The 25614-nt window shown below is 32.6% G+C and overlaps 1 protein-coding gene and 1 long non-coding RNA gene across 2 annotated transcripts; both read right to left on the minus strand.

Moving 5' to 3' along the window:
• Positions 1–4628: 4628 nt before the first annotated feature.
• On the minus strand, positions 4629–10852 carry LOC127717956 (uncharacterized). The gene is made up of 3 exons (XM_052223835.1): positions 10354–10852; positions 7743–8042; positions 4629–5388 (listed from the first exon to the last, which is right to left on the minus strand). Exons 1-3 carry the CDS (start codon positions 10736–10738, stop codon positions 4838–4840), a joined length of 1236 nt encoding a protein of 411 aa, XP_052079795.1. The 5' UTR covers positions 10739–10852; the 3' UTR covers positions 4629–4837.
• A 9003-nt stretch (positions 10853–19855) lies between these two features.
• LOC127717965 (uncharacterized) lies at positions 19856–25383 on the minus strand. Its single transcript, XR_007989490.1, has 3 exons — positions 24671–25383; positions 23377–23492; positions 19856–19978 (listed from the first exon to the last, which is right to left on the minus strand). It is a non-coding gene; the product is annotated as an uncharacterized LOC127717965 (long non-coding RNA).
• Between the last annotated feature and the right edge of the window lie 231 nt (positions 25384–25614).

Here is a 25614-nt window from a genome sequence, read left to right on the forward strand (position 1 = left end):
GAGAACACCACACTTTTTGCCATTTTGTGTTCTAATCTAAAAGAAAATACTTGTATTATGTTGTTGTCTACAGTTAAATATATATAATTGACGTTATTCTATGAATATCTGACAATAGGATTGAGAATAGAAAGAAACTTTGATAGTACAATATAGGTTACTTTTATTCGTAACCAGTGAAAAATGTAGCTATTTAGCTTTTGTCTCATTGATGTATACCCAATATTTCGCTTCTATTCAAGGACATATATATTGGTTTGTGCAGATGTGATTTTTAACAAAAGTGGGCAAAGATTAAGCTTTTTCAGAATTTAGATTTGTAATAAGCATAGAGAAAGCCTGCGATTGACCAGTGGTATCCATGCATATACATGTATGATGATTCGTTAAGATTCATGAATCATAATTTGATACTGAAAATGATATCTTATGTTCATTGTCGAATTTAAATAATTTTGACTTTCCGAAATGTACAATATCTTTTAAAAAACAACTGTGTTTGAAAATTTCTCGTGGTATTATACGACCGTTTTGTCTGCTTGCATATGCCCTTCTACACATCTAACCTTTACTATACATTATGATTATGTTTTTAATTTTATGTTTAGTTTACTTTTTATTTCACTGGGTTTTTGAAGGGTGTCATTAGTTGCGCCCTTGATCTACTCTAACAGCAGACTATGCGTGTCTCGTTTCATATATTCTATTTTCTGTGGTCATTGTAAGGTAAAACGTTGTCTTCCTTTTCTGACTCCCATTCCTTTTTTTGCTGATTACATTTTGACTAATCATTATGACAAAGTCTTGTACACCAAGGCTTTTTTGTGGAGATCTCTGAATTGATACCAAACCTTATCTCACTAAGGTACATGTATGACAATTTTAGATTCCATTAAACTGGTGTTTTATATTTCCAAACCTGCTATACTTGTGTTAACTGTGTCATCAAATCTAAGCTAGTACTATCTGTATAACGTCATTTGTAGGAAAATATAAATTTTAGTTATAAATTGTTTTGATATGCATAATATCCTTCTTGAACAATAATTATCAATTATGGGCTTTTGATGAGGTCAATACGTTATATATGAACCTGTTCAGATTATATCGACCGAGGACGAAGTCCGAGTGTCAATATAATCTAACCGGTCCATATCTAACGTATTGATTAAGTGAAAGTCCTTAATTTATATATTACATATGTAAATAATGTATTAAGAAAATGAAATTCAATGTTCTTTCTGTGTTTTTTTAAGCTGTATTTTTCAAGACTTTTAATATGCCATTGAAAAAATTGATAAATAAGATGAACTTGTTCTGTTGTAAACAAAACACAACGTATTTTGTTTTATTTCTGCTAAGAACAAATTAGAATACAAATGGAACTCAATTCAGTGTACTTTTTAACATCAAAGTTATAATTGAATGTAATATTTGAGCAGTTATACTAGTTAGTCATAGGCATCATTGGAGTCCTTGAATGCCTTGTCGATATAACGTCAGTCAGTGTTGTCTTTTTGTACAGTTCGCCATTCTTGTCACGAATTTCTGCATAAAACTTGGTGTTTTGTCTTGAGTGTTTCAACATCGTACTTTTCAAAGTCTGTATTTAGTTCATTTTTCGTGATATATTCTTTGAACAACTTAACAGCCTAATGCGTTAGCTTTCTTGTATTCTTAGCGACTGCTTTTAACATCAAATACTTTTTATCTCCTTTTGATAAACTTTTAAATTTTCTTTTCGTCTGTTGTAGTGCTTCTTTCATGGTTGTAATGTGTGATGTCATGACGTTGGATTATTTCGGACCGGAACGGTTTATATCCGGGTCTTAATTTAGCAAGAGTTTTGATATTGACCGTCAATATACATATGAGTAGAAACATAGCTTTACTATACCTAAAAATAGAAACAAGGCTGCAGATACACGAAATAACCTTTGAAACACGTGATTGTAAAATCCAATGAAAACATGAGAATGCTACACCATATGTTATATTGAATGACATCGAAAAGTATAGATACTATTAAATTCTCGACTTGGTTGTAAGTAATGAGCTATGTAATGAAATAAAAAAATAATGAGATGTGATATGATTGCCAATGAGACAACTATCCATACAAATCCACACGATGCGGATCTAAGCAACTACAGGTGACGTGCGACCTTCGACAAATAGCACAGCCCATAGGTCTCGACATGACAAAATGTGAATCCATTCAAACAAAAAAATAATGACCTGAATAGAATCATGGCTTGGACATCGCCAAGTATAAAATGGTCCGAAACAGACGGCACCATGGACATGGTATCGTCTGATACGGCAGGTGTCCCCTATTCATTAGACATGACAAATATCTAAAACATGGCAAATTCAGATCATCATACAACATGTACTAATGACAACAGCAATAATCTTTGTACGTGGCCGTGTTCAGTTCTTCTACAAGATTTTGATCTTGGATTTTAATGATTCTGAACAACACTGTCTCATTTCGAAATGTTATACCTGTAGCTGCAACATCTGTAGAATTTGAATAACAGATGCTTATTTCACTGGCAATTTATCTAAAAAATCTTATTTTATCAGAAGCAACGATGAACTGAATTTGTAAATCAACAAATCTACGGATTAGAGTTTGCGGATTGGGTTATGTAGTTGAAACGAAAGGAAGGCTTAGATCAGAGATCAATAATAATGCAAGCGACATTGTTTACTAACATTTCAATCAGCCTGATCATTCAATCATTTCTATGCAGTTTTGCATCATCGAAAAAATATACCACAGGACTAACAATCCTCATCTTGCAACACATCTGCGTAGACAAATAGAAGAGTACTGGATTCGACAATTGGAAACTGCGACACCATACGGTTGCAATGAAAAAAAAATGATAGTATAGGTATTCTATCTTGTCCTTTCTCGGTGAAAATAAACATTTTCAACTTTTACTCCTCGACCGACGTAGACGCAGTCATGGTCGTCGGCATTATACATCACCTTCTCTCCACGATGTCTCTTTTAATGAACTGCTGCCATTAATACACAAAACAAAAGCTTCATCAAATTCACACTAAGTTATATTTATAATCCCTTTCAAAATTTCAATCTCTGTACAACTTATGTTTAAAAAACACTGTTACAAACCCCCATTCAAACCAATAAAAACTTACAGCTATCATCGCGGATATTGCAAGTCCCAGACTTTTTAAACCAGTTCGAATCGGAAAAGATGAAAAGGAGAAAAGATCCTTTTTAAAACTTTTCTTCGCCAACAAAGGTCTGATGCCATCAACTTAGGCAATATACTTCATCATAAATCAGTTCAATCGAAATTACCCTACTATTTTAAAGTCAGTCTTTACCTATCATTTCTTATATCTATACTTAACCAATTGAAACATACATTTTCAATGACAAACAAGTGTTGCATGATATCATTATTGACGACTTCAAAGTGTAACCCTCCTATTTGCACCTGTTATAGTTCCCCATTCAAATATAATCCACGTTATTGCTGGTGACCTAAATATTGTCAATAACACTTCTCTGCAAAATGTGTTATCTAAAGGCTCAAAATATCGTGAGCATAAATCCATCAAATTAGAACCACAACATTATATTGCTGGGTCTTCCACGTGTTCCACGAAAACTCTCTCTGAATTATTTGCATCCATTGTCTCAGAAATCAAAGCCGGGCTTCAACGTTATTGTGAAAATACCTATTCTAGAGGTGGCATGAATCAAATGTGCGTATTAAAACATCCAAAGACCTTTTAGAGTACATACAATCTCAGACTCTTTCATCTTGCAATAGTGAACATTTCACTTTTCTACACTTTACATGTATTCCCCCATTTCAAACTAAAAGACAAATTGAAAGACTTGATCATGCTTTATTTCATAAAAAAGGCTTATGTAGATACAACTTTCTTGTCTTAGTGAGGGATAAATCGTACTTTGTCAAAAATCACTTTGATTCAATAAAAAACATTCCCTGAAACTGCCATTATCAAGATGCTGGATTTGTTTTATTGACTACATATTTGTTACGTTTGGAAGACGTGTTTTTCAGCAAACAATCGGAATCCCAATGGGACCAACTGTGATGCTTTTCTTGTCGACTTCTTCCTTTAGTCATACGAGGCTGACTTCATACAGGAACTTCTTAGGAAGAAAGAAAAGAAGTAAGCAGTATCCTTAAACTTCACTTTCCGCTATATAGATGATGTTCTATCACTGACCGTTATGGAATGTCCATTTCACAGATGACGACGGATATGTTCAAATTGTCGTCCCCTTCCCCCGAATGTGACCTACCGAATAAGGCGTATTACCGGGTTTGTACTCACAAAAGCAAATCGACGGGTGCCGCATGTGGAGCAGGATCTGACTACCCTTCCGGAGCCCCTTAGATCAACCCCAGTTTTGGTGGGGTTCGTTTTGCTTAGCCTTTTATGTTGTTTTGTGTACTATTGTTTGTCTGTTTTTCTAGCAAGCCAGTTTTGTCATTCTGGTATTGATATAGCGATTCGACACAAATCATTTACATTCCTATACTAAAGTTATTGATTGTATCTTATTGACAAATTCACATTAAAAAAAATATTGATTACAATGTCAATGAATGACTTAGACATCAGGGAAAAAAAGGAGAGTTTAAACGAATGCTTCATGTACATCAAGAATGGAATTGGATCCATGTTTATAATTCCCATACGTTCATCGAGTTAATTTACTACCAGTTCTGTTCTAGACGGCCATGCCTTCAAGGGTAATGAAGTAGTGTATTAATTTTCTGCAATGAGATCTTTACAACAAAAAACGTTCTCTTGTTTATGCATTTACAAAGTTTTTGTTGTAAATAATTAGCCAAGGATCTCTTTTTCTATCGATTTGAATAGGATGCTCAATTTTGTTAGTTTGCATATTTTTATAAAAAATTGTTGTGTTTTGATACATATTTGACGTTATGATACTATATGAATGCAATTCAATATTTTCATGGTCAATTGTCTGATAAGGATTTTCATATCCGTCTTCATTCAGCAGTAGATTTGATAGACTGGGTACCGAACTTTCCGAGGAGGGCACGTTTTGGAAAGAAGATGCATTACTGTTGGTACTTTGCGAAGCTGGTCTATTGAAACTAGTTACTACTTCTTGTATATGGTTTGGTATGCCTTGGATACTCGCATTGCTATCATTGATGGATCCGATTTCATAATATTGACCTTCAAGTGGAAATTCTACAACCATTCCAGTTTTTTTTCGTGTCAGTAAGCAATAAATATTCACACAAATTGTGAAAATAAGACTTCCTCCTAACAAACTACTTGTTATCTGCCAGATATGATTAGTATATTTCTCGGAGTTGCAGCTACAGTCTATAATGATAACAATTTATAATCAACAATGAACACAGAAACGTTTGATCATAACTAACTGTCTTTTAAAATAAACAATTAATCATTCCGCTCAAACTAAAGACAAAAGAAGTGTTATATAATTCTAATTAAGACAAACCATTATCATAATAATATGGAAATCTAATATGATTTCAATTGATTAACCACTAACCATCAAACATTAATTACAGAACACAGAAACACGCTATAAACAAGTGCAGGTCGTCGCAAGGCTTTTAACAATTGCGTAACTATACGGTACGGTAAGTAATGAAAGGTTCTAGGTTTACACAGGTGAAATAATTACGATGAGAAAACAAATTCGGTGTTTTTTAAGCTAACAATATTTCAAGAAGGGAAATCATGACAATGGCAGACAACTAGACTACAAACTTTTGGCTATGTAAATTCATAAAAAAGCGTATGCACGTATATTAATGTCATGAATAATGTTCATCGAAAAATTGTTTCGTTACAATATTAGCTGAATTTTAAGATCTCTTACTATAATGAATAATATTTGTCAAAATATTACGGGATCTTTTTCCATAAGTTTAGTTTTTAGATTACAATATTTCATAGATTGTTGAATCTAACATTGGTGTGCTGATATTTAGAGTAGTTATGTATATGTAAGTCTGTAAATTTGCGGAAGCAAATTTTTATTCTTCACTGGCCGGGATTCGAACTCATGCTACTGAGATATCGTGGCACCAAATCGCCTTGCATTATGCCCGGCGCGCTAGACCACTCGACCACCTAGGCTTGATAACAATCAAGCTTTCGGTGGCCGTATGTTACCTTTCCTCGTCAGTTTTTATCTAGCATCGTAACACTGTACATGATATATAAGGCATGAAGATGGAATATTACCGATCAGCTAAATTATCTATCATAGAGTATCTTACAAATTATATATATATATATATATTATTTGGCAATCGCCATGGCATTCAGCAGGGTTTAAGAACATCAGTTGTTCGACCTGTTGGTCAACTGCGTTTTGTTAAAATATACTTTTTCACTTTTTGGTCTTTTTGGAAAATGTTGTTTGTGCTGTATTTAGACCCCTCTACCAAGAAATTTGTTTTGCATGCACACGTATGAAAATTGCGGTTTTTATCCGACGCAATCATAGGTTTGAACGTTGTTTTCAATTTAGACTTGTTTATATTTTTTCGTTTGGGCTTGTATTATATTTTCCTTAGGGTTTATATGATCCGTTCATCCTATATCGACTCTTTAAAATTCAAGAGTCTATCCTAAATTGAGGTAAATTATATGGCTTTAAAATACTGTTTCGATCCCTAACATCACTGAAGAGACATTAATTGTCCAAATCCGGATATGGTGTACAAATTTTTGCACCTCAAGTTTGTGGAATACCATCTTTCCGCAAGTTTATTGTTTTCTGTTTGGTATTAAATTAATATTAAGATGCATTTTGTTAAATCTGGTGATCAATTTATTTGGCAATCGCCAATAGCAGTCAGCAGGGTTTAAGAACATCCGTTGTTCGACCTGTTAGTCAAATGCGTTTTGTTAAAATATACTTTTTCACTCTTTTGGTCTTTTGGAAAATGTTGTTTGTGCTGTATTTAGACCCACTACCAAGACATTTGTTTTATCCGACGCAATCATAGGTTTGAACGTTGTTTTCAATTTAGACTTGTTTATATTTTTTCGTTTGGGCTTGTATTATATTTTCCTTAGGGTTTATATGATCCGTTCATCCTATATCGACTCTTTAAAATTCAAGAGTCTATCCTAAATTGAGGTAAATTATATGGCTTTAAAATACTGTTTCGATCCCTAACATCACTGAAGAGACATTAATTGTCCAAATCCGGATATGGTGTACAAATTTTTGCACCTCAAGTTTGTGGAATACCATCTTTCCGCAAGTTTATTGTTTTCTGTTTGGTATTAAATTAATATTAAGATGCATTTTGTTAAATCTGGTGATCAATTTATTTGGCAATCGCCAATAGCAGTCAGCAGGGTTTAAGAACATCCGTTGTTCGACCTGTTAGTCAAATGCGTTTTGTTAAAATATACTTTTTCACTCTTTTGGTCTTTTGGAAAATGTTGTTTGTGCTGTATTTAGACCCACTACCAAGACATTTGTTTTACATGCACACGTATGAAAATTGCGGTTTTTATCCAACGCAATCATAGGTTTGAACGTTGTTTTCAACAAAATGACAACAACAGGATTTTTTTTTATGTAAAACAAATGCTTAAACAAATAAATGTCCTGCTATATATATAGTCGATCGACTTTAATATATCTCTGTAAAAATATGCAACCAAAGGAAACGTTGTATGCCTACCTTCCATCTCTACAATACAGATGTTTGAGTAATTACTTTGTCCAACATGAGTTCTAGCAAACATCCGTAGATAATACTTTTTCGCATATAGGATATGATTAATTGTGAACTTCAACTCTTGGTCCACTGTGAACATTGATTGCGCTATGGACCCTACAACTTCCCATTCTGATTTTGTTTCAGGTCTATACTCAATACAAAACCTTTGGGGATTCCCTCCGTTAAATCCAGGCTGCCAATAAACCACGATAGTGGTATAATTCAATACGGCTGACACATGTGCAGGAGGTTCAGGATGATCTGAATATAGAGGCAACGAAAAAAAATATATATATGTTTGTCTTGATATTTCAACAGATAAATTTAGAAATCATTAGTTTAACAATATTGAAATCTGATTAATCGATTGAGAAGATTTACTCGATGTAACAAACAAAACGATTGGGAATCACATGAAAGCCAAAAGAAACAATCAGTAAATCGGTAAATCAGTTTTTATAAAATTTCTGAATTTAAAATTTTCCTTTCTTTTTTCGCGAAGTTTTTGAGAAAATTTCAAAATATTTTCGAGTTTATCATACAATATTTGTTAAAACAAATGTTGCAATATACGAAAACATTGCGTAGGAAGCGATTTGATTGAAAATATCTCTTCTTAGCTTTGAGTGATAATGAACGAATACAAAAGAGCTGAAATTCTAGAAAATTGAGACATAATACCAAACGGACATAAAAACTCATAAGTCGGAAATAAACTGACAACTTCATGGCAAAAAAAGAAAAGACCAAAACACAAAGAACAGTACACACAACAAAACGTGGAAAACAGGAGACAGTGCAACACGAACCCCTCGAAAAAAAGGGTTGATCTCAGGTGCTCCAGGGGAATAAACATATCCTGCTCCACATACTGCACCCGTCGAGTTGCACACAACATATGTGTACATTTAATTCAAAACGTTAACTTTACATATCTGTTTTCATATTCTATCTATCATTATATTATATGGATGCATCTAAAAATGTTCTGCAGAAAACCAAGCATATTGAAAATCAATTGTGGCTCAGATAACACTAATGAAAAATAAATTCACAGTGAAAACCGAAAGAAAAGACAAACAATACTACGATCTTAGTAAAAAAAACAGTTATACAAAAAACAATTCAAAATCATACACAGAGAACGAAATATTGACAAACACAATTCCAACCGATCACCAGAGGCAAGAACATTATTCCTGCTTATCTAGTGGCGTCCATCGAGTCTTTCATCAGCAATTGGCAAGGTCATCGTGGGAGTGCCTACTGTACAAAGCGTAGATATCGTTTCAATTGGCAACTATGGACTGAATAAGCAGGTGCTGTTGGAGGCTTATTTCATAGAAGTTGTCAATCATCTAATAATTATGATAATACCAGAATATGAAAGGATACTTGTATTAAACCTGTAATGATACTTTCAGGACATATATTGCACTGTCGCAATCTCAATTTGTTGTAAATTATTAATAAATGAGTGTATCGCAATTCACCGTAATCATATGTTACCCATCTATTGACATGCCATACATCTCTGATAAATATAAAAATAAGGAAATGTGGTATGAATGCCAATAAGACAAAGTTCAAATAAAGTGGATGTAAGCAGTTATTGGCAACCATACTACCTTCAACAAATGAAAAAAATCATTACTGCGTAGTCGCTTATAGAAAATCTCGACATGAAAAATTTGAAATAATTCAATTGAGAAAACTAACGACCTAGTTTATCATGTGTTTATAAAACTATTAAAAAAAAACACATATGACAGACATCAACCAACGACAACCACTGAAATACATATTCCTGACTTGGGAGGACAGGCAATGAAGAATGTCGCTGGGTTAAACATGCTTGTGAGTGCTCAACACTCCCCCTAACCTGGGAGAGTGTTGTTACAGCTTAATATAGAGCAAACATAAATGACAAGGGCTTAACTCATCAAATCGATATAAAGCAGAAAACATCTAATAAAAACACAGACCGGAAGTGGTATTTAAAAATTCCCTCACATCATTCCTGTTCATTTTCGGTAATTTAGTATTGATATAGTGTTGAAATATTCGAAACACAGGTTTTTTCTACATCTAGGTATATATTTCCTTTGCTGTATGTGGCACATATTTTCGGATTTGTTTTGTATTCAAACCTCTACAACTTCGTATTCAATTTGACCTACCAGTTGTTTTAATTCAAGCACCACTGATGAGTCGTGTGTAGACGAAACGTACAAAAGTATCAGCATGGTATCGTGATGAGTGTTTCCAATTTTTACAACTAATGAGTGTGACTCACTATCTTAGTTAAATTGTAAGCCTGCTAACTTTGATGCGGTTTACTTTACTATGAACATTGGGTGATGCCTTATGAACATACTATTTTTCTTTGTCAATCCTGTCTATTTGGTGAATTTCATCTGGTTTTACGATCGTTTGTGTATTATTTTCCGAATGTCATTTTTATCCATAGTTGTCCAATATCGTTAACCAATTGTACTCTTAGCGTCTATTTAAATTAATTGCAGATACATGTAATTTGTAAGAAAATAAATGGTATGCAAATTTAACTTACTTGTTGCAACTACGTTGTATACATCTATGTAAATTGTTGATGAATTGATATACTGACACATGTATGTCCCATCGTCATCTGACATGAAGTTAGTAATCTTTAAATTGCATTTTTTAACATCGTATCCACCAAAAATCATGTATTTTGACTTCTGTAAGCTTGGGTTCAAATCTGTTCCAAGAGTGTATGGCATGTAATGGTCAGCAGCCGATGAAGATGTCTTACTTGGACCAGTCCATTTGCCATTGGTCTTGTCAAAGCAAGTACAGTTTAATATCAAACTATAACCAGCTTTCACAACCAATGCATGTCGAGTCTTTTTACAGGGCATTTGACCTATATCAAGTAAATTAAATTTCAAAGGTGCGACAAGAACAAAAAACATTCTACTCAAGCATGAATATACCTTTTTATGCTTATCCTTACCTTATGTTTTTATGCATAATTCAAATTCCAAATCACGATTCACAACTGTTCCTATAAGATTTGTCCTGGTCGTCACCTGTGTGTCAATTTCATTAATATCAGGCTTAAATAATAATCTGTTTTCAAAGCGCTTTGCACAAGAGTATTGTACAAATTGTACATGCAGTTTAAAAAACAATGAATTGCCCAATATAATTATTTGATATTTTAGAATTAGGATGCAATTGACTTTTACCAAACTATAAAATATACAATCAATGTTTTATCAATATGAAAGGCATCATATGAATTGTGTCTTACTTTATTACTTATGTTATTTATTTAAACAAATGTAAGTTCTTTCTTGTTAGGTTTTTAATGGTCCACTAATGTAACACTGCTATTGAATTTCTTAATGTTAGATTTGTAATTACAGACTACTTTACCCCGAAAATAATTTGGACAATCTGCATCGGTAGTAAATCCTGTTGAAAAAAGTTAAAAAGTAAATAATTACATTAGATGTATGTTTCATTATTATACGTTATTTTGATTGGCTAACAGCAATCTCTTTCAAAATGAATTTCATGAATTGTAACATACATGATGACACACGTTTATACAATAAAGTGCACAGGTAAATAAAAGAAAAAAAATGATAGTAATCGTGTTTTCATGATCATAGCGAAAAAAAATGTAATTATAAGTATTGAATGCTTCTTTTAGTAATTTCATAGGGTTGTAAAAGCGTTGACCGTGCGTACATTTTCATGTACTTCGGTCAACGCGTTTACACCCCAATGAATTTACAAAAAGAAGCATTCAATTTTTAATTGAAAGTAATTTATCTTATTTTAATAAGATACATGAAGGAATAGGTACTAGTATTCAAATTCTTTAATTGTAAACTATCAACATTTTTATCAGGAAAACTCTCTGGACAATAAGTCGATGTGTTATAATACATGTAACGTTCTAATTATTGCTAAATTTATATGTCTCATAAGACAAGATCTTATTTAAATGGTTCATTTTGCTACTGAATGTAATATTTAAAACATGAGATAATTAAATTGTTTACTTGTTTTATTCGTTAAACCTGCATCGAGATTATATATACTTTAGTTAATTAACCTGGGAAAGAAGATAATGATAATAATGAGATATATGATGTTAAATTGTTAATATTATATTTTCCTTTCCATGCAGAAAAATTATGAATTGTTTAACATAGAGGAATGTTTTACCTTATAAATTATTTAATAAAACAATCTAACCTGCAACTGCCACTGTAAGAAGCATGGCTTGTAAATACTGGCCTGTCATACCTAAATGCAAGTAATTTACAATGGTTGTTTTTATTATTTTCTATATTTTAGTAACGATTAAGTGTTGTAGGTAAATCTTAATCGGGTATCAATATGAAATTACTTTAATGGAAGACAACATCTTTGAAAGCATTTATTTGTTATCAATGGAATCCTGTTTCTCATCAATCTAACTATCTTTAGATTTTGTTCTGTCTAGGTTTTAAGACATAATTTGTTGCGCGAAACATAGATAGATACCATTGAAAATAACATTTGACACCCCAAACGTTGCAAAACACTTTACCTACCTCCATAACAAATATGTTGTTGTACCCGCAGATAAAGCTCCAAACAACATCGTTTTTGTGTGTAAATTACATAAACTGTTGATAAATGAATTAAGTATTGACAATTCACTTGGAAACTCAATATATACCCAAAGACACTTACTAAAAAGGAAATCCTGGATAGTCATAGGTTCAGTTCTATGTTCCTTCCGGAATTTCAACCAAAGATGAAGAACTGGATCTCCCATCACTGTATTGGATACCAAAACTACATAAGTGTACTTTCAAACAACGGTATATAGCTGGGTCATCCAAGTGCTCCACGAAACCTCTTTCTAAATTATTGACACAAATTTATTCGGCAATCCAAGCTGGGCTTCAAAGTTATTGTGAAACTACCTATTCTAAGGGTGGTGTGAGCCAGACATGAATACTAAAAAAATCCAAAGATATTTTTGAGTAAAAACAATCTAAGACTCTTTCATCTTGAAATAATATTAAAAGATTAGACTTTTCTACACTTTACACAAGTATTCCCCATACAAACTAAATTTAAAGAGTTGGTCCTGTTTTGCTTTATAAAAAATAATGGCCAACGTAGTTACAAGTATCTTTTCAGAGGGAGTGATACATCCTACTTAGTAAAAATCACTCCGATTCAAACTAAAAGTTCTCTGAAATTGACATTATCTAGATGCTTTTTTTTTATTGACAATGCATTTGTTACATTTGGAGGACGCGTTTTTCAAAAAACAATCGGCATTCCCATGGAAACAAACTGTGCTCCTCTTCTGGCCGACTTGTTCCTTTATTCATATGAAGCTGATTTGATACAGACTTTTCTTAGGAATAAAGAAAAGAAGTTAACAATATCCTTTAACTTTACTTTCCGCTATATCGTGTATAAAGATGATGTTCCCTCACTAAATAATTCAAAATTTGGTGACTATGTTGAACGCAACTATCCCATCAAACCTAAAAAAGGAATCAACAGATACAGATAAGTCTACCTCATATCCTGACTTACATCTAGCAATTGACAATGTGGGTCGGTTAAAAACAAAACGTTACGACAAAAGAGATTATCTCAGGTTCCCAATTGTGAACTTTCCATTTCCTTGTATCAACATTCCAGCAGCGCCTGCATAAGGAATATATATCTCCCAGTTGATACAATATTCAAGGGCTTGTATTTCCTATCATGATTTCCTTGATAGAGGGTTGCTGCTCACAAGGAAGCTATTAAACCAAGAGTTCCAAATGGTGAAGTTCAAATGATCCCTTCGTATGTTTTACGGACGCCATCATGAGTTGGTTGACCGTTATGGAATATCCGTTTCATAGATGATAGCGGATATGTTCCTAATGTCGTATCTATAATCCCGTCCCCTTTTCCCGAATGTGACCTACCGAATTAGACTTATAAACGGGGTTGTCTTTAGTTTTCTATGATGTGTTTTGTGATCTGTTGTTTGTCTGTTGGTCTTTTTATTTTCTGGCCATGGCGTTGTCAGTTTGTTTTCGACTTGTGAGTTTGAATGTCCCTCTGGTATTTTTCGCCTCTCTTCTATTGCACATATACAGCCTTAAATGCCGTCAATTTACTGTTGTATTGTCAAAATTAAAAGAAACAACTATACAGCATTTGGTTCTAAAATCCTTTGGGATATCATTTAGATTCTTATCGTTTTCCTTGTTTTCAACATAACTGGAGTAAATTTTAGACATTTATAACTTTATGTACTGTTTATTTAGTAGCGCCTCCTTGACAACAGTATCTCATTTCGGTATTTAGCACTGATCTGGGTGAACCTGCATCATTTTTTCTCGATAAATACGATGTGATGTTTGTATTATTGAATGCAAAATTAGAACAAAATGATCATACAATAAATGAGCTTTATAAGGGTTGTAAACAGTTACTTGCCTGAGAAATGTTAACATATTTTTCCACAAAAAAAGATCTAATGCATGGTTGTAGTATTAAAAATTGATGGACACTAATAAAATCAATTCACATTTTTTTATTATTTTTCTATTTAAATAAAAAAAAACTTCAAATCAATTCCTGTCAATAATGTCAAGGAAACCGGAAATCAACAATATGAACAATGGAATTGTTAAATGCCCTATTGCCCTATCAAATACTTCCGTGTTTATATGTGTTTTATTTTAAAACTCTTAAACATGTTAAAGGGGCATTAGCTACAAAATATAAAAAAAATTAGAATATGATTTTGCTGGTTTCAATCATTAATAAAAGTGAAATAATGAAATAAAAATTCGCTTTTAGCAGCCAATTTGGTTCGATTTTGTCAAAATAAGCAAAGAAGCATCGGTGATGAATTATTCACTTGCAAGTGAATAATTCGACCTCATTGAATCTGTATTCATGTGATCTTCAATTTAACCAATTAGCTAGAGATTGGATGCGCATGTATTAGTCGTGTTCAGTCATTAAAAGGAAAGAATGTCAACATTGAAAGTGAAACAAAGGTGAACCATTTCGTGGACTGATTCGATCCACAAAAAAATCCTTCTTAATACTATACAGGTAAAAACGATAATTAACTTATTTTCAACCTATATCATGAAATCAAACAGACCTAGAAAAATACAATTGCACGAGGTCGCTATCTATTTATATTTATGTTTATGTTTATGTCGTGTTATGTGACCATCGGTAGTCTTCGGAGGTCATCTCATTAATAAATTAGATGGCGTCTAGACTAAAATACATACGAAATTATGATACATATTATCGAGCCCATGCATTGTAGATTGTTTATTTTAGACTTTTTTATAATTTGGATATACGTTTTAGTAAGTTATAAATCAAATATGAGAATTTGAGTCACGTTGATGAACATGAATTTGACAGCTAATGCCCCTTTAAGTAGGACACTATATATTTGATCATTTGTATTCAATAGGAAAATCTTAACAATGGTTTACGCTAGTAATAGCTGTTTATATGCATATATCATGATAGCGAATATGTATCTAATATGTTCTGCTCTAATATTGTCTACTTTCTTGCCTATACCGTATTTTTCACAATGTTTCGGGACCTTTGGGTTTTAATTCTCTTGATCTTCATATTGATTTAAGCCTTCTAACAGTCACTCAAACAATACAATGAGGGACATGGCCTATGTTTTAAAACCGATTGTGTTACACATATGTAAATTGAATGCTATATAAACGTGTAGATATTCATGTGATAGCAACTAAATTAACGTTGGTAAAATTTCAATAACGTACGAGTCTCAAAGCTAATAGCAAAATGGATCCCATAAGCTTTATGTGTTTATTTTTCCATCATTTTTGCATTATTCCTTTTTTGTAATATTGATTTTTTTTTTAATTTTTGGTGCGTTAAATAGAGCACTTACAAATAAACCTACACAGAACTTGATCGAAGAACGAGAGGTCTCAAACATAAACTTTAAAACTGTCCGTTTCTACTTTTTCGACAAGCAAGTGGTTGTGAGGTCATTTGGACGTTGTGTTGTCTCATTGACTTATAACTAACATGTCCAGCTTGTTCATATTTCTGGGACGTGCGAATTTGTCTCAGAACATTTGTCTTAGCACATCATGGAGGTAACTTCAATAATTTTACGCTATTAGAATGCTCAATTTTCGCACAAGTATAAAGCCACTCATACAACAAACCAGTGGGATCTCTTTTTTTGTGATGATGCTTTACTTGAATTCATAAATCTTAACGTAAGACATTATATAACTTCTAGATTGACTTTTAAATAACTTTAAATAATTGAAAGTAAACTATTGTATTCCACTATCGTATGGTGTTACATAACTTTCTACGCATATCCTTTATAAGGAGAAAATAAAGTTGCATAATTAATTCATGTTGTGTTTTATTAGTTGTATCCTTGATATGCTGTATGAACATATTGTGAGTATAGCATGTATGTATCCTTAACAAACGGCAGACTGCTATGTTTAACTTTTTTTCTTCATTAATTTACTCTAAATCTTGTAGATTTTTGGAGGATGACGTCCTGTTTCATATGTAATATTACCGTTGCTCTGCCATAAAAACCGTCCAAGACACGGTCATATAATCATTATTGATATCAGTACCGACGCTATAAACAATTATGACTTTGTTGTAAGATAAGAGCTCTTTAATTCATACCTGGAGACCATCTTACAGGAGGTCAAAATACTTGTAATCAATGAAGGTGGCATTTTGTATAGGTTATATTAGTTTACTACTGCAAGTCAATATATTTTCATGCAATTTTCATGTCCAACCATCTTTTATAATTCTTTTTCTATGAGTTATATTTAATTGCTTATTCAAGAAGACATGGAAAAACATATACGGATGTCTTATGGATATTGAAAAAGGATATGTTTAAATCATCAACTTAATCGATAATTTTAAATTTCCTGTTTTATATAATAATTTTGATTTCCCTTCGGCAACTTTTATTTAACAAATTCATGCGAATCTATTATTTTTCGAAAATAAAAAAATGACCTATTACAATTTTGAATGAGAAACTTTCATCAGCTGTCTTTCCGGTATGTTTTATTTTTATTGCTTATAACATTTGTTGTTTACATGATAATATTTAATCAGATTTGCAGAATAGATCCCAAATAAATGTTAAAATATGGAGTATGGGGTATACGTATAAATTGTAAATAAAAAATAATCAAAATAAAAGTTATGATAATTGTATATGCAGGTTACCTTAAATAGACAGAAGATATATAGGTACAAAGAAAAAATTACGTAAAATAACATAACAAACTAAAAAACCACCAACAGAAAAATAAGTCTTCCAAATACTAAAGAAAAAAATCAAGTCTGAGAAAAACACGAACCACAGACAAAAATAAGGGATAATTCCAAGTTCATCATACCTAGACGCAAGGTATTTCCTTGTGTTGACACGTTTGTAATCCAGTAAAAATGTTTAATGGCGCACAGGATATTTTAAAACAATTTTTGGAATAACTGGCACCAGAATGACGTCAAACATATTGTAGCCTTTTACTCAATTTCTCTGCCCATATTTTAAAGTTGGATATGTATAATGGCTCGTTTCGAAGCTAAGACATTTTCACACTTTTGGGGTACGAAGTTTGATTCATTTTCCCGTAATATAGCATACAATGTACCAAATTCACTGTACAGTGATTTTTTGTTTACTTACTATTTTTGGGTTCCTCAATTTGAGGCGCATTATGTATATTGGCCCAGTTCTTAAAATTTGTATTTATAATTTGATATATTTAACACAAGTGAACAGTGAAATACCTAGCAATTCTTTTTAGTGTTCACAAGTAAAATCTAACTGCATGGAAACTTAAAGAAACTATCAATATTTTAAAAGTCAAAGGTTGTAAACTCATTGTCAGAAAATTGTTATAAACAATTTCTTCAGCACAGTTCCGTTATGAAACAGTGCATAAATTACAGCTCACTGTCAATTTCCTTTTCAAAATACACATCGGCATACAAACCATGCAAACACCATAATTGAAATTACATTGTCTTATTTACAATAACAGATACAACTGCAAATTCACCACGTGTTGCCATAATAAAATGACTTATGTGCTTTAAAAAAAAACAAACAATATTCTAGGAATCGCTGGTAAAAAATTGGACAGATAAACTAAGTGCGGAGAGAACATTATACTAGTTTTCCTTATCAACGGTATTGTATTAAATGAATTTTCAAAGGGATATTCAAATTCGGCATTTTAACTTAAATGCATAGGTGATGTGACATTATTTCCTGCAAGACAAACTCGTTCAGCAGATTTCCAAGTAGGGATTTAATCCTAGATATTTGTAAATGATGTCTCATATTTCATGTATAAACTCAATTTACAATTAAGGGACAGTTTATATTTGCTTCCATTGGTTTTTGGCTTCAACAAATAAACAAAACTATAAAACAAACAGCGATATTGTTTAGATTGTCAATTTGGATATCATAAAACAAAACTGAAATATGGTATTTGGATTTCGTATCTTTTTTAAATTCTGAGTATTTGTTATTTAAAAAGAAGACAAGGTTTTGGTCCATCTATATTTGCATTATATCGTTTTTGTTTGTTTAAAGAGATCCAAATCGAACATAAAAAAGGGAAACTGTTTTCGATTTTTGCATTTGATATCTTGAAATATAAAAATGAAGGTTTTTTCATTTCACTTAATCTTTACGAAAAATATGTTTTGTTTCTGCGGACAAAGCTTCAAATAATATTGTTTTTGTATGTTAATAGTACTATTACGAGTGTAAATAAATTAGAAATAAATGAGCACTCAGGTCCCAGTAAACAATCCAACGTTGACATTACGTTGTGACAACGTAACACTATCGTTGTGACAACGTAGTAAAATTACGTTGGTACAACGTAATTTTGTGGACTCCAAGGCACGTGCTGACAACCATCCACACAACGTTGGTACAACGTAATTTGTGACGTAATTTATTACCATCATAAGACGTTGTCACAACGTCGCAAAACAACTGTAAATGTCCCTTGTCCTCATTTGATTGATAGGAGCAATAAAATTCCATTGAAGAAGTAAACAAGGTCTATATTTTATTCTTTTGACCTGTTTTTTAAGTTGTAAATTTGTCTATGTAGGAAAGATGGGCACAATGTCGATATGAACTCTTATTTCCAAACTGCCAGCTGTGTATAATATAGTCACAAAAGTTGTTTTTTTTACCTTTTTGCCAGGTTTCAATGTCAAATGTATAAATATTTCGTTTTCCCAAAAACTTTGCATTATGTTTTACATTAAACCTGTAGTTTTGTCCAATTCATGTTTCACACAGTTGTTTAAGGTTAAAGTCTTAGTTTTTAACTTTTGCAATACTGAAGTACAAGATTTACACATTTCCATTTAACAAAAGCAACTTTTCTTTAAAAAAATTAAAACATATTACAATTCGAAAAAGGAGATTTTGTATGATGGCCAACGAGACAACCATCTATCCTAAAATCAAATATTGATGATGTTAGCAATTATAGGTAACTGTACAGCCTTCAACATGACATCTTGGTACATGCTGCAACTTCTGAATGTTTAGGGTTTCAGTGTTCTAGAATATAGAATCACTATGATGGTGGAAATTCTAGAATGTAGATTTCACTTTAACAAAGGAAAACATTTTTTAATGAATTATTCAGAAATACAACAAAGTGAAACTACCACATATACCTTAATATATACTGTAGATTCATTCAGCTGGATTCACTACACAATGACAAGCTAGGAAAAAAGTTTGGAAAAAGGCCCAAAAGCTGACTTTCTAATTTACAAATATATATTCTACACAACTTATACACTTCTAAAAATATCCCAAATGAAGAAAATACCTGAAATACAATCAAACTAACTATTGCTTTTCTCCATTGACCAACTAGAGATAGACCTATCCAAAAGCTAAGACTTCTTTTTTTTTGGCTTCATGAACCAATAAAAAAATAATAATATGTTTCTGAATTTTTTTTATTTTTATTCCAAATTTTAGTCTTGTGTTGGTTGTATACATGTCATTCCAAATTTTGGTTTTCTGCCCTCTGATCAGCTGGTCTTGTGTTGGTTTCAGGTCTCTGAAAAATAAATAATCATAAATTATAAAATACAAATAAAAAACTGATCCCAACTAATGAATTACAGCAGTTCTTAAAAAATATCCTGTGTGTAAACATAATTAATATTTTTTCTATTGCTGGTCGTATAATAAATCTTGCAGATTCATAATTATGTTGTGCTGTTACTGAGTCAGAGATGTTTGTATCTTTGCCAATTATACACATTTTGATAATGTATGTTAGAAATTTTAAAATAATTTCAACAGTATATGATAATTTATAACTTTTGGTTAACCTTTGTTCTTATTTAAAAAATAAATTTGTTGTTAAATTGAACATGTGTTAATGAAATTATGGCTGTTCCAGAAAATACTATGTCCGCCCCCCAGGGACGGCCATTATTTAACCCCCAGCACCGACAGAATTAATAAACTGCTGTGCGAAGCTGGATACGCCCGCAAAGGTCCAACCCTGAACAGTTGGGGCAAAAATGGACACAATATTCAAGCTTGATACAGGTCTGAATTTGGATTGAAATTAAATATTTGACATATTATAGGTTTCTGAATAAATGTAGTCAAAGAACTTGAAATTGGTTATATGAATTGAATTTATATTCAATTAATATAAAGATTTCTTGCTGTTGTGCAATACACTGTGCTGTTGCGCAATACTTAGTAAATCTGTTGTCAGACTATAAACAAATAAAGTTCAATTAATTCTCAATGTCATATAAGAAGTTATGAAAATCAAAAGGGAGCTTACATCAATAGATATAAACAATTCACCAAAGTTTCATGAGAACTGCTGAAAGCATTTTTGAGTTTTGTCCGAAAACTGGAAAACCCCCCTTTTTTATGAATAAAACCCTGTAACTCAGAAACGTAAAATCTAAAATTTATAAAAATCAAAAGGGAGCTCATGTCAATAGATATAAACAATTCACCACAATTTCTTGCAAGTTGGTGAAAGCATTCTTGAGTTATTTTCCGAAAACTGGAAAATCCCCCTTTTTTTAATGAATAAAACCCCATAACTCGGAAACGTAAAATCTAAAATTTATAGAAAAATGAAAGGGAGCTCACGTCAATAGAATTAAACAATTCACCAAAGTTTTATGCAAATTGGTTAAAGCGGTTTTGAGTTAATGTCCAACATGTTGATGACGGACGGACAGACGGACAACGGTATACCATAATACGTCCCGTAAACGGGCGTATAAAAATAAATAAGAACAACACTCCCTTTGCATTTTGGTATTTCAAATACAACCACCCCACATAAAATTTAAAAAAAAAGAGCCTTCCCTGGGGGGACATAGTATTTTCTGGAACAACCAGTAGTTATTCTACAAATAATGATGAATCCAAATTAAAAAAGGAAGTTTGGTTTCTCAAAATTGTTATTTATCAATTAATTTTAGATATTCATAGGATTTTACCTTAATACATTTAGAATTTACAGCAATCAGGGGCGTAGCTACCTTCTTAATGAAGTGGAATCACAAACTAAAGGGCAAGGGGTCTGGGGGCCGCCTAAGGCCCCCAGTAGGTCCAGGGGCGAAGCCCCCCGGAAGATCCGCATTTATAGCGTTTCAAAACAATCACAACCGTAATAAAAATTGTACATTTTTGTTGTGGTTTTTTGGTCAACTATTTGTTTAACTTCGAGTCGAATGAAGACTAAACATTGTCGTTTGCGTTTTTTGTACGCCGTGAGAGCTTTTAAAATCATGGAGATTTGTCCCATATGCTAGTATTGGTATTGAGCAAAGTAGATGTATAAAAAAAACAATAAACAAAACACAATACTATATGTAGAGTTTCTGTTAGAATAAACATCTTTGGATACCAAATACTTGGTGGACACATTCTACAATATTTTGCTGAACATATGGATTTAGATGTTTAAAAATTCAGTGGGTAAACTCTACATGCAAGAGAGAGATAGGAATGTCTAATTTTACGCAGTTAGGAATTCTTGAAGTTGAAATTAATGAACTTTTTCAGAGGGAATGGTACTTTGATCACGATCTTTTCATGATCTGCGTTTGTTAATTATCCAGCTAATTAACAAATACATGTGCATTCGACAAGTTGTATGGCAATATATAGATGATAACAGTGAAGATACGTGTATTAAAAGTTTGGTGTTTCTTTTGAACACGAATCAGCAGTTTAGTGTCCGACTCGGGACAGAAAATTCATTATAAAATTGAATGACCAAATAATCCAGTAAAACGAGTTAGAATAAACAATTTATTTAAATGCTTTTACAATCAACTATTCGTATAGCTGGCCCATATAGAAACGGCTTCGAATTATCGAATCTATATACAAGATGTTTTTTTGTAAAATAAACAAAAACGTAATACATGTACTGGAAAATGTGTACTTTCTTTATAATAACAGCAGTTCTAACTTCTCATCTATTAGTGTACGGAAACTATTGATAGATCGAATGGTTATTAATGTCCAGTAGCAAATATTACATGCACACCAGGACGGGAATACGTTTACGTGTTGTGAAAATGAAGCATTCGTGTTGTCAAGACCTACATACTTGGTCAATTTTGAACTAGTTCACAAGGTAACAGTCATTATTCCCGGATCAATACGAGCTGAAGTCTTCGTTGTAGTAAGATGTGTGTTTTGGGTTTTTTTTGTTAACCCTAAAGGGATTAGGTTGTTTTTTTGCACTCAAGTCGAGTATACGTTATGGTGGTGGTACCGACAACTATGTAGCTGTTTTTTTTCCCCCTAAACAATGTCCGTAATATAAAAAGTTCCGCCATGTTTACTCCAGTTGTATGTATTTATCATACACATACATGTCTTACAGGATTAAAAGTTTCGCTGCATGTGTATTCCTCTTGCTCTTATTCTTTGTGTAGTTTTTAAAATGCATACATAGAAAGACTAATTCCTATAAGTTTACTTTCTCTCTCTCTCTCTCTCTCTCTCTCTCTCTCTCTCTCTCTCTCTCTCTCTCTCTCTCTCTGTTTTTTTGTTGTTGGTGAAAACGACATGGTTGCACGTGCTGTCATACATCCGGGTAGCTACGCCCCTGGTAATACAGCAAGACCTTATATCATAAGATAATGGACACAATCTATAAAATCATCAAATTATAATTTGATAAATAAAATTAATAAAAGAAGAATGTGTCTATGAGCCACAAATGATGTTATTAAAGGAGATAACTAAAGAACAGTAAAACAGATGCTCTTCAAATTCAAACTCTGCGTTTTATGATAATAAGCATTGTGTATAAATTTCATAACATGTCGTTCAGGCAAATTAAAGTTAGAGAACAGAAACCAATTTTGAGTTCAATGTATGTACGTACAGAACAAGAGTAAAACTATATCACTCAGTGAAGGAGGGCATAAAAAGAGCTGATCAACTGATGTTTACCTTTTTATATCTTGGTCCATCTTTTTGAGCTGGTGCATGCTTAAGTGTTACCATGGTTACTGCAATGCATTCCTCAACCTCAGACACATTGGATCTGTGAATTTTTATACAAGACTCTGGAAAAAAATTTATAAATACATTCAATTATCTTCCATATTCCTCCGTCTGTTTACATGAGTGTCAGTCCAACAAATCTTTGGGAGAACTAGGTAAGTGACAAATTTACATGCATTCCAAAATTCATAAGTTTTATGATTGATTACGACATTGTTTCTGATCACATATTTAGTGAGAGTTGAATACAGCTCGTCATTGATAAACATTTAGATTTCATACCATAAATTGAACAGCAAAAAAGACGTCCCTATATACTGGTTTTTCTAACACCAGTAAACTTGGTTTTACCCTCAAAACAGGAAGATTTTACCCAACTTTTCCCTACTGGATCCTAGTCTAAATAATTATGACGTCTTGGAAGGCTATTTTAATTTTTTTCTGTGACGCCTATCCACGACGACCTAGTGCCAAATAATTATGACGTCTTGGAAGGCTATTTTAATTTTTTTCTGTGACGCCTATCTACGACGATCTAGTCCCAAATAATTATGACGTCTTGGAAGAGTATTTTAATTTTTCTGTGACACCTATCTACGACAGTCGTTATTGGCACAATTGTTTCTTCCCATGCATGTCAGACCAAATGATACATTGATTGATTGTTGGTTGCTTAACGTCCAGTGGCAAATATTTCATGCATGTTCAGGACGACCACCAGTGATACATGTAGTATTATCATTAATAGGCCGAGTTTGTAACATGCCAAGTTTGTAATGTGCCGAGTTTGTAATGTGCCGAGATGTCTAGCTTCACATTTGTGATATTGATAAGACTTTTATGCTTCCAACATTATCAAAAAATAACAGTGCAAAAGACACTTGCAGCCTTAATATATAGGGATAGTAGCTCTTGGCATGGATAGAAAAAGTGCCTGTGGCTGTGCTGTGCACCCCCCTTTTTTTTACTTTCTACAGTTAATTTCATATATCTTAAAAAACAACACAAGTTAATCGAGCAATTTGAAAAATGGATTGAAATAACACAAATGTTGGCTAAAATATCTTGTATCAGTGCAATATATTGACAGTAAAAATAAGAAGTATCATATTTCAACACGGTCACGGACAACAGACTTGAAAGATGCGCCCAACACGGCAACAGATGTTTTATTTTCTTCAATCATACTTGTTTTTATCATGGAGAAACTTTTTGGCGTAATGTGCAATTATTATATTACCTTTTTCTTTGTTCTGGAATCTGGATCGAGCTAAATTTCACTGCAAGTTTGTTTATCACTGTTTTTAAAACTCAAGCGGTGAAAGTGCGCATGCTCAGACTTTTCATAGTATGCAGCGGTAAAACCCGAGTACTGCTGAACGTTCCACTATTTATAACCAATCGTAAAAAAACGATAAATGATGACAAAACTTTAATGATATATTAAACAATAAATATTCATACAAAATATATATATTAGAACAATAAAATTGGATTTGTAATATTTTCTTGGACATTTTGGTGCAAATTATGTCTGTGCGGGAAAAAAGGGGGATATTTTGAAAATCGAAAAAAAAGTGAATATATTCTAGTGAAGGTGAATGTTATATCCAGGAAGACTCATACCCACAAAATTCGTCCCATAAAACCAGATTTAAATGTGTCACTGGTATTCACAGGGTTTGTTCACTACGTTATTATAATGTTGATACGACGTAACAAAATGTTACGTCGGATTATGACAGTTATAAGCACGTTGTCACAACGTAATAAAATGTTACGTCCTGACAGGGTACTAAATTTACGTAAATTCGACGTAATTTTATAACGTCGTCTGTACGTCTGCATCCAACGTTGGGTTTTTACGTTCCCACAACGTTGGTACGACGTAAACTCAAGACATGACGTTCAGACGACCATTAACCGACGTTGGGAGTACGTCGTGTGTTTGCTGGGGTAATCCCACATACAAAAACATATCATTTGACAAGGATGAGATTTTGGCGAATCATAAGTCATTCACGGCTTCAATGAAAATTACATTTAACAGCAAATCTGAGGACTTGCCTTGTTTTGATACCTAAGCATAACAAAATACCGTACAAACTACAATACATTGCTGGCTCATCTGCATGTTCTACAAAGGAATTGTCCATTAGATTGATAAACATTCTGTCCGCAGCC

Source organism: Mytilus californianus, unplaced genomic scaffold (assembly GCF_021869535.1).
Source record: "Mytilus californianus isolate M0D057914Y unplaced genomic scaffold, xbMytCali1.0.p SCAF_10, whole genome shotgun sequence".
Classification (NCBI taxonomy): domain Eukaryota; kingdom Metazoa; phylum Mollusca; class Bivalvia; order Mytilida; family Mytilidae; genus Mytilus; species Mytilus californianus.